A 10,875-nucleotide genomic window follows, 5' to 3' on the forward strand; every position below is an offset into this window, starting at 1 on the left:
AGTGGAGCACCCACAAGGACACTATTCAAAGAAGAAGTTACTTGTCTTGTGCAGTAATGATGGTTCTTCGAGATGTGTCCCCCTCTTGGTGCTTCACAACCCACCCTCCTCCCCTCTACTTCAGAATTCTTGTCTATGACTTCAGTAGAGAAGGAACTGGGGGGGGTTAGCCCACATGCGCTGGCTAGCCTTGTGGCGGGGCACAAGGAGAGACTGTGGACATGCAGGCTTAACAGATACTGCTACTGAAGTTCTACAATCAGCAGTGCAGGGAAACAAGCACACCTACAGTGGAGCACCAGTAGGGGGACACATTTCAAAGAACAATTCGTTATTGCACTTGGTGAATAACTTCTTCTGCAGTCAGCACCCTGAACAGCTAGAGACAAATGCTTTTCCTTTTTACTAGTAATAAAATATCCTGAGCAACACTTTCCCCAGGCTGGTTCCATGACAGCCTGCCCTGGCTGGCTCAATTCATGGAGCAGAGAACATATTTGTCAGCATTCCTATTTCTCTGTAGCAGTACTGGCTAGTGTAGGATTTAGCTTTTATTTAGAATTGAGAATTTTACATGAGATACACTCACATTGTGTGTTCAGGTTTGATCATAATGTTACATTGTGAAACTACTGGACTGTAAGACTTGTTGCTCAGTCTCTGTTCTGCTTCACATCATTTTAAGTGTTTTTTTTTTTTTAAATCGTAACAAAGGCACTGATGCAGCACTTTCACTCAGACCAAAAAGTAGTCAGGTCTAAGCATTTCAGACATTCCAGCTAGGAAATGTGTCTGATTATTTCCAAACTCATTATAAGAGCTATTAATTCTGCTTCATTATTACCAAATAAAAGAGAACTAGAATATGTCTCATTTGCCCGCTAGGATGATCTGGATAATGTTTTCAAAGATAATGTTTCTCATGTTCAATGAAGGTAAGACAAGAAGTAATGGGCTTAATTTGCAGCAAGGGAGGTTTAGGTTAGACATTAGGAAAAATTTCTAACCACAAAGGGAGTTAAGCTCTGGGCTAGGCTTCCAAGGAAGTTTGTAGAATCTTCCTTATTGGAGGTTTCTCAGAACAGGTCTGACAAAAACCTGTGAGGGTGATCTAGGTTTACTTGGTCCTGCCTCACCTCAGGGGGCTGGACTAGTTGACCACTCAAGGGCCCTTCCAGCCCTACATTTCTATGATTCTCTGATTCTGTAAGTGTAGCTCAGTTTGTCGGTAAGCAAAGAAAAATTTTTTTCTGAATAACAAATTATTTCAAACAGTATTAAAGATCTGGTATGTTTATACATATGCTAGGCAGAATACTGTCCTATAATATGAACTCCATATTTCTGACAAGAATGCCAGTTAAACTTTGCTAAGAGTTGACATTTGTTGTAATCTGATGCTATTCAGCTGTTTTAAGAAAGAATTTGAGGGTTTGAAGATTCATTTGTCCTCTGAGAGTTGGATGCTCAGTCCTCTGAGGGGAGAGTGGTTAGATGAAAATGATCATGAGAATAGCTTTAGGGTTAAAGCACAGGGCTGGGAGTCAGGAGACATGTGTGTTAATTCCTAGGTAATTTGAGCAAGTCAGTTCTAAAAATTAGGGCCTTAACTTCTGTGCTTCACTTCCCCCATCTGTGAAATGGGGGAAATTATTCTTACCATCTTCACAGGGAAGTTCTAAGACTAAACTCGCATGCTTCAGGGCATAATAAAGCTTCCTGGCAGACAGGGATTATTAAAATGAAATTTTCCCCTATGGGCAGGTTGTTCTGCAATTGTCCACTATAGGGTTTGTTGCACCTTCCTCTGAATCCGCTCCCTGTGTATGAGCAGATGGCAGGATCTAGCCCTAAATACTTTTATTAATCAGGTGATAGTGTCTTAACCTGCAGTCTAACTTTAAAGGCAGGCTGAGCTTTTCTATGTCACCTTACAAATTTCTGAGGTTATTTCTTTTCCTGAAAGTAAAATTCTTTACCTAGTAGTTGGGATGAGGAGGCAAGCTGAACAAGTTTCAGATGTAAGCTCTCACCAGCACAGTTATTTCATAAGCAGTGCAGTATCTTGATGCAGTGTTCAGAATGTAATTCCAGGCATAGCGTATTGCCCAGATACTCAGTGTTGTCATACTGCGCAGCACTTCATGTATCATAGGCATAGAATTGTAGGGCTGAAAGGGATCTTGGAAGGTCAGAAAGTCCAGTTCCCTGTACTGAGGCAGGACCAAATAATCCTAGACCATACCTTGTACTTGTCTGTCCAACCTGTTCTTAAAAACCTCCAGTGATGAGGATTCCACAACCTCCCTTAGAAGCCTATTTCAGAGTTCTCCCTCCTTATAGTTAGAAAGCTTCTCTTAATATCTAACCTCAATCTCCCTTGCTGCAGATTAAGCCCCGCAGATCTAGGTATCTGGATCCAACACACCTTTAAGCTCCAAGTTTGTGAAGCACATTCATAAACTCTGATTGTATGCATTGTCCCATTGACATCAATGGGGCTACCGATGTGAGCAAAGTTAGGTACATGCTTAAATGTTCCACAGGATTGGGAATTTAATGAAATTTCATGAACAATTTCTCTATTGTATTCAATTTCTCTAGGAGAAATCACTGTTTACTGATATATGATTGGTTTATTTTATGGGTAGAGGAGGCCTACAAAAGCAGCTAGTTTTTAAAAATGAGTTTATAATCCATTTTTTTATTTAAATTAAAAAATACATAAGTCTAATATTGCTTTTGATTAATGTTATAAAAAAGCATAGAGCACGCTTCTTCTGGACTGGATTTAGAAATTTAATGGAGAAAAAGAGGTGCAGAACGTTGAGAAATGATGTTTGGGAAGAAGAGGAAAAGACATTTGGGAAATAATATTTGTATCCATAAATCTCTGTTCTGTTTCAGGGACAGATTATGCCCTCTTATTCCAACAATAATCCTATTGAAATCAATGGGGCTAGTTATGGAGTAAGGTGCTAATCAACATGAATAAGGGTATTAGAATCTGGCCCTAAATTAGCTACAGTTTATATATCCAGCTTACTCGGACCTGTTTGTTTGCTGTAAATCAGTGCGTGACATGGGTTGGAATTTTTCTTCATTCTAACAAACCGAATTTCTCTCTCCCGTTTATGTTTACCGAACAGCATCTAGTGCAGGGCATGTGACGTCTGTTCTTCTGAGCTTTTTGCACTTTCTAGACTATTACATTTTCAAAAATGTGGCTGTCTATATTCAATCACTGAGGGCTAATTAGCTCTGAGCACTGTGCAGTGGCATGACCTATTTAAGCATATATCATGGCTTACATGTATAATGAAAAAAATTGAAAATGAATGGGTGAATTATTAAGCTTAGTTGGATTTCTGTTTTTCTTTCCTCTCCATCAGCTGGAGGTTGCAGCAGATATCGGGCTTCAATATAAAGGAGAGCTGATAGTTGTTTTACACTACATTCCCCCTGAGAAAAACCTAATGCTTCCCCTCGGACAGTTTCAAGGTAAAATGAACATTGATGGCAGCATCCTCTAAGTACTGGAAATAACCTGTATGATGAAAGCTGAGTTATGAAGTAACAGAGTTGCAGAAGGTTGAAGTTCTGTGGAAATAAATTAGGCACCTATATCTGAGGGAATTTTCAAAGGAAAGATGATGCTCCCCTGCCCCCAGTAATGAGATGCCATTTATGCACCATTAGGAGTTGTTGCATGGCTGTGACATCATTAAAAAGACCCAGCTGGTCAGTAGCCATGGTTTAGGACAGTTATTATCCAAAGCAATACTCTAATCCTGAGGAGTTGTGTTCGTTGTGCAGTCTGGTTTTAAACAGTACATGGATGATCAGAGTAATGGGGCTAGCACAGTTCCTCTCAGGAGATCATCCTTACTGATACATACCTCACTGTTCAGAACCTTTTTACATGATTTAGTCTACAATTTCCTTTGCTCAGTTTCATCCCATTACTCCTACTGTAATTATATCCCTGAGTATCCTATTAGAATTGTCTAGGGTGGTCCATTATAGTCCTCTGAAATGGGCAGTGTTTCTGTGGAGGAAAATATTATTAGTTACTACATGTACTGCAGTAGTGTCCAGAGAAGTGATGGTCCAAAGAGGTAGCAATGACCAGATAGTATTTCTGTCCTTGGACACACAGTATACATACAGACCATAGGCAGAGAGATTTGAGAACAATAGAAATTTATTGCCAAAAGAGACAATGCTACTTCGCAAGCATTGGTAGCACAGGCTCTTTTCTCAGATGAATTACATTCAGTTTATTAGTAGTAAATTCCAAGGTCCTCTGCTATAATCTGGTAGTCTTAGGTCTGAGGAAACCAGTTGCTGCATATTATAATTTGTATGCCCCAGATTTCTTGAATTCTTAAGTATTAATCTTACTCAGAAAGCACAGTGACAACAGAGCTGTGAACGAATGGCCTTCCCAGCACGTGGATCTGAGCAATTTTTATATTCACTAATCTAGATCTTAACTAAATCATTAAAAAAACTCCATGCAGCAAGGTATCTCTTCTGGAGTGAACTTGTACCATATATGTCTGTATATCAGGCTTTGAGAGAGATGTTTCAGTTTCTGCCTATGGGGGGAGGCTGTCTGATAAGAGCTCTTCTTTGCCACCACAACTCAGAATGTATTATTTGCCATCTGTAATAGCAGAGAAGAGGAGAGGATTTAAAGAAAACTTGACCTTTTCCCTTCAGTGTATTAGTACTTCCATATTTGTACTTGGAGACTTAGGACAACCCAGCCCTGTAATGTCTGTCAAGGATTGACCACATCTGAGTCAATTTTTTTTTACCGGGTGTGGGGTGATCTCCTCCTTTTGCCCAACCATGTTTACAGATAAAGGACCAGATTGTAAACACAAGCAGTGCTTCACTCCACGGATGGTCCTGTTGAAGTAAACAAGTGGCAGAGTCTGTCCAAAAAGGCTTAATTTCCAAACTGGTTTTGCAGTATTAAGTTCTTGATTTTGTTGTTGGTTTGTCTTATGTACAGGAAAGAAGAGTTTAAAAAAAGGAAAGAAAGGAAACACACAGCTACCTTCTGGGGGTATGTTGGAGGTCCTCATCAAGGAAGCCAAGAATTTAACAGCTGTGAAGTCAGGAGGCACTTCTGACACATTTGTTAAAGGGTAATTTTTACTTTCCCATGTTTTGCATAGCACGTCAAGAGTAAAACTAGCTTTTGCATTGAATCCTAGTTTATCTGATCAATATCATTTTTGTCTGATAGCTACTCAACTTTATTCCTGAAAAAGAACTTGCACCTCAAAATGGAGTTTAACCTCTTTGTCCACTATATTTAAATTTAGGTCATAATATGTGATTTTAAATAAGAGCTTTAATTTTACTTCGTAGACTTCAAAATGTGGCTTTGAAATTTGACATTAAGGGTAAAACTTTTTTTTTTAAAAAAGATGAGCATGTGATATATGTATACATACTATATATACTTTTCTGTAATACAGTATGATTTCATATATATAATGTGTCAGGTTTTTGCTGTATACATATGCCTCATTATATTATTTATCTTTTAGCATTTAGAGTCCAAAGTTAATATCCCTGAATAAGCAGAAAATATTTGCTATAGGAACACACTTACGTTTGTATAAATAAATATAATCCTATGTGACTGATTATACGAGAGTCATCATAAATGTGAGCATGGCACTCAAGGTGTTAAATGAGTGAAATATGGTCAGCTGACAAGAGTGCTTCTCCTTGCCATTTTCCCTGTCAATAAAAGCTTTCATAGTTGCTTGTTTTACATATAGTTGTGTGTGGGTTACAGTCTGCATGTTTTTGTTGAAGTGAACTCCTTGACAAAGTTTCACCACTAACCTGATGCCCCATATGGATTCACCTCCTCTCCGGACCAGCTAAACCATTCCTCTCAGAGTGGTCAATTGTTCCTGAGGTTATAAAAAATATTTCTGAAGGAAAAATATTTTGCTTTTGCTGTAGCTCAAATTGTCTCAAGTGACAAATGTATTTTTGCAAGTTTTCCTGGGGCAGATATACCCAGAATTCATTGTAAGGTTTTCACCCTGCACCTCCTATTCACACGATCCAAGTGCTGTACGATCAATGTACTGAGTACATTTTTTTAGGCACAAAGAGCAATCCATAGGCTTATTTTATGTTGGTTTGCTCAGTGCTGTTTTCTCTATGGTTGGCTATGACTATGAGAAAACCGTTTTTGTTTAAACAGGAAAACAAAGAAACAGATTGTCTGGTCCCGCACTCTCCTCTCCCCAGCTCGTACACACTTGAGACATGGAGTTTACACCAGGCTAAGGGGAATTTTTGTTGTTGGAGCCCCTTGTTGACGAATTGGCAGCACATTGCTGTTGCTGACATTGTGGACTGTCTCTGGCTAGCTCATCGCACACATCTGTTGTTGCTGGCATGGGTTGTTTTATGTAAGTGGAGCTTGAACCAATTTCCTTTGGACAAACAATTTTCCATCAGGTTACAAGGTTTTTAAAAATATATTTTCTATAGCTGAGATGAACCCATAAACTGTACTGGGGGAAGGGTAGGTACAGACTAGGGAGGTTTGTCCACTACTCTGACTTTGAAAATAATATATTGTGTTTACAAAGTTTCAAGAAAAGAGTACTCTGGTAAAAATATAAGACTTATGGAGTTGAAAAAATTGTCAGACTTCATAGCATCAGGGGCTCTGTGTTTTTTCCAGGAATTAGGCCTCTGGTATAAATGTAAACATAAGCTTATTTCCATTCAAGGGGACAATCTGCTACTGTTCCTTCTCTACCAACCACTTATTTTTGCCCAAGTTAGGTTAGATGTGTGTATCATCATGGAACAGTGTTGCTTCTCACCATGAATCTGAAACTCTTACTCACATGGAGAAGCATTGTTCTCCATGAGGAATCCCACTGAAATTGAGAGTTTTGTGGTTAAAAGCAGTTCCTTAACCTGGGGCAGAGGAGAGCTGGATTCAATTCCTGTCTCTGACCCAGACAACCTGGACAAGTCACTTGGGTCCCAATTCAACACAGCACTTCGGCATATGTTTAACTTGACTTCAGTGGGATTTCAACATGTGCTTAAATGCTTTGCTGATTTGGGGTAATCTCTCTCTGCCTTGGTTTTCTATCTGTAAAATGGAGATAATACTGCTTCCTTTCTCCCATCCTTTCTCTGTTTCGTCTATTTAGAAGGAAAGGTCATCAGGGAATGGACAGTTCTCACTATATGTTTGTACTGAACTCAGCACAATGGGGCCCTGATTTTGGCTGACTTCTAGGTGATACTGTAATACACTCGATTACAGACCTAAAAGTTGCAATTCTTCAACAAAAAAACCTCAAAAACAGACTCCAACGAGAGACTGCTGAATTGGAATTAATTTGCAAACTGGATACGATTAACTTAGGCTTGAATAGAGACTGGGAGTGGATGGGTCATTACACAAAGTAAAACTATTTCCCCATGTTTATTCCCCCCCATTGTTCCTCAGACGTTCTTGTCAACTGCTGGAAATGGCCCACCTTGATTATCACTACAAAAGGTTTTTTCGCCCCCGCTCTCCTGCTGGTAATAGCTCACCTTAAGTGATCACTCTCGTTACAGTGTATATGGTAACACCCATTGTTTCATGTTCTCTATGTATATAAATCTCCCCACTGTATTTTCCACTGAATGCATCCGAAGAAGTGAGCTGTAGCTCACAAAAGCTTACGCTCAAATAAATTTGTTAGTCTCTAAGGTCCCACAAGTACTCCTTTTCTTTTTGTAATACAAATGATAAATATGACTGACCTGAAGTCCCATCTACCTGTTTTTTTTTCTCTTTCTTTCTGTTTGTCTCCCTCAGATATCTGCTCCCAGATAATAACAAAGCAACAAAACATAAAACTCCTGTAATAAAGAAGAGTGTGAACCCTCACTGGAATCACAGCTTCACTTTCAGCAGCTTGAATCCTACAGATCTACACAATGTCTGCCTAGAACTGACAGTCTGGGACAAGGAGTCACTCTCCAGTAACATCTTTTTGGGAGGTGTCCGTTTGAGCACTGGAAGCGGTAAGGACTCTGTTTGACTGGGAATCATCACTTTGTTCAGCACATGTCTCATAGCCATGTAAAAGATGGGAATGTTGTGAATATGGGGCACAGAGGAACTATGAGAAATGAAAAAAGAGTGGCTTAGTAGCCTAGAGGCAACTTATTTCTTTATGCTATCCAGTGAGAGACATGAGTTTGTTACCCTCCTGTAACTAGGCTTCCGAAGCCAATTGGGACTGAGAGAATTATGGAAACACTTCTTACCATCTGAGTGAGAAATGAGAGTTTCATGTTACTCAGTAGCAATGCTTCTGGCTGATGAAGGGGCAGCTATGAAGAAAGAGTCGTCCATTCCTCCTCAGCTGGGAAGCCAATGGTTGTGGGATAGAGCCATGTTAGGCCCATGGTGTACCTATTTTGTGGCTACCAAGAGGACTTTAGTCTCCAGCTAATTGATAATAATCCAACATCTTTCAGGATATATACGTTATTTATTTGTTTTTTAAACTTGTAAAGATTTTTTTTTTTTAAAATCACAATGGGGAAGTGCTGGATTTACAAGACCAGAAAAAACCCCAGCCAAACCCAGGCTGACAAATCACCTTTTACATTTTCTATTGCATGATTATTTTTGAGATATTTCTAAAAATCTTTGTTCGTTTACTTATGAAATACTTTTGGTTTCTTTGTTCTTTATTTTCCTTTTATGATCTGCCAGGTTTTTTTCCCTCAATAGATAAATGTAAACCCTCCTCCCCGGAAAAATCCATAATTTTTGTAAGGCACATGCCTGATAGTACTGCCTTGCACACAGCAGTGAAGTGAAGGAGAAGGCTGTCTTTCTGTACCCTCTTGAGAGAGAAGGTGGGTGAGGTAATATCTTTTATTGGACCAACTTCTGTGGGTGAGCGAGACAAGCTTTGAAGCTACACAGAGCCCTTCTTCAGATCTGGGAAAGGTATTAGGAGTGTCACAGCTATCTGCTCAATTTTCTGTTTAGCTGTGACACTCTTAGTACCTTTCCCAGATCTGAAGAAGGGCTCTGTGTAAGCTCGAAAGCTTGTCTCGCTCACCCACAGAAGTTGGTTCAATAAAGGATATTACCTCACTTACCTTGTCACTCCAATATCCTGGGACTGACAGGGCTACAACAACACTGCATACACCTTCTTGAAACAGATAAGGAGCCACATCTCACTAGCATGCCAAAACTCTCCATGTTTTTTCAATTGCCAGGTATAAGTAATGGGAAGGAAGTTGATTGGATGGATTCTCACGGGGAAGAGCAGCACCTCTGGCAAACGATGATGGACCGTCCCGGAGCTTCTGTGGAAGGTATATTAATGCTGAGATCTAGCATGGGAAAACGCAGACTCTGAGAACAAATGGCTTGCACAAGGATAAACTCCAGCTGTTTCGCTGACGTGACTTTTAACTGTTGTGGGGTACCACAAGGATGCCTGGTGTTAGTGGAATTCAGTCTGTCGTAACTTTGCACATGCGAAAGTGAGGAAGAAAGACTCCTCTTTGCCTTGGATTTTAAGGCTCCAGAGTTGGATTATAATGCATTCTGCACTTTTGTGCATCCGTATTCTTAAGACAATGCTCCTTACACTAGTGAAACTCCTACTGAAGTCAGTGAGAAAGATACCTGAATATAGAATTCAAAATCAGGCTTTCTTTGTCTCAGAGACAGAAATATGGTCTACTAGTGTCAACATCCATGAAGAATATGGAGCAAGCAAATGTTTTAGTCGTTTGATGACTAATGATTATTTATGGTATAAGCCAATTTGAAGCAACTCAAAAGTTTGGTATTTGAAATGAGATTAGAAACCACCAGATTCCAAGCAGTCTGAAAGAATAATTAGCAACATCCCTTCCCCCTGTTTACATGTTCAGTTATTTGAACTGTGCATGACAGCAAGCCTTGCAACAAGCATCACTGCAAGAAAAGCCAATACACTGCACACAGCAGCCATTATTTGGGTATTTAGAAATAGGCAGCAGATGTGCGGATATAAAATAACAGGAATGCTGTACTCTGCAGTGATGTGTGCGCGGTGTGTTTCAGTGCCCCATTCAGAATGCAAGCTACGGCTCCCCCGGCTCAAAGAGCCTCTTATGAAAACAGATTATAATACATCCCTACGCAGCTTCCAGAACTAGGCGCCGTTACTTATGGCTGCATTGTAACTTTTGCTTATAACTCATTTAATAATTCAGACATCACTGTACAGAAGTTCAAACATCTGTTAAAATGGATGAGATGCTGATGTTTACCCACACGTGCTGTTTCAGGTTTAATAGTCCCCAATTCAGCAAAACATTTAAGGAAATTATCTAATTAAGTGTATGCCTAACTGCTTTGCTGAATGGGAGTTTAAATGGGGAAGTTTTTGGCGTGGGTTGGAATCCTATTCAAGCGTATCCTGCTGATTTATTAATTATTAACCATGATATGATTTAGAATGGGATTTTGCTGCTGAATGTTACTAATATGAGTCGTTGCACTTATCGTACGAATGCATTTTAATATAAAAGTGTTGTCTTACTATTTCAATTACTCCATGTTAAGTGGCATAGTTGTTCTATATTAATTTGGTTTCCTAAAGACTGTTTTGTGTCTAAGGAGATCTGTCCTGCTCTCAATACACGAAGGAATTATACACCCCACCAATCTTACATTTTCTGCCCACTAAGAACTAGACCACCACGTGTACAGAGCACAATGCTTTCTATTCCTGCTTACCGGCTGTAGCTGTGTTTATACAGCAACGGAACCATAGCAAGGAGAATAACTGACCCGTA

General features: G+C 39.6%; 1 protein-coding gene across 7 annotated transcripts in view; it reads left to right on the forward strand.

Annotated features, from left to right (window-relative positions):
• Positions 1-10,664, forward strand: part of SYTL5 (synaptotagmin like 5) — a 161,733-nt gene extending 151,069 nt beyond the window's left edge. For all 7 annotated transcript variants that reach the window (XM_037902284.2, XM_043538038.1, XM_037902273.2 and 4 more), the window contains 4 exons: positions 3,393-3,501; positions 5,024-5,159; positions 7,874-8,082; positions 9,301-10,664. In XM_037902284.2, the coding sequence (XP_037758212.1) occupies positions 3,393-3,501; positions 5,024-5,159; positions 7,874-8,082; positions 9,301-9,443 (597 nt within the window). In that variant the 3' untranslated portion in view covers positions 9,444-10,664. The remainder of the gene's footprint in view (positions 1-3,392; positions 3,502-5,023; positions 5,160-7,873; positions 8,083-9,300) is intronic.
• Positions 10,665-10,875: the final 211 nt, after the last annotated feature.

The sequence above is a fragment of the Chelonia mydas genome, chromosome 1 (assembly GCF_015237465.2).
Source record: "Chelonia mydas isolate rCheMyd1 chromosome 1, rCheMyd1.pri.v2, whole genome shotgun sequence".
Classification (NCBI taxonomy): domain Eukaryota; kingdom Metazoa; phylum Chordata; order Testudines; family Cheloniidae; genus Chelonia; species Chelonia mydas.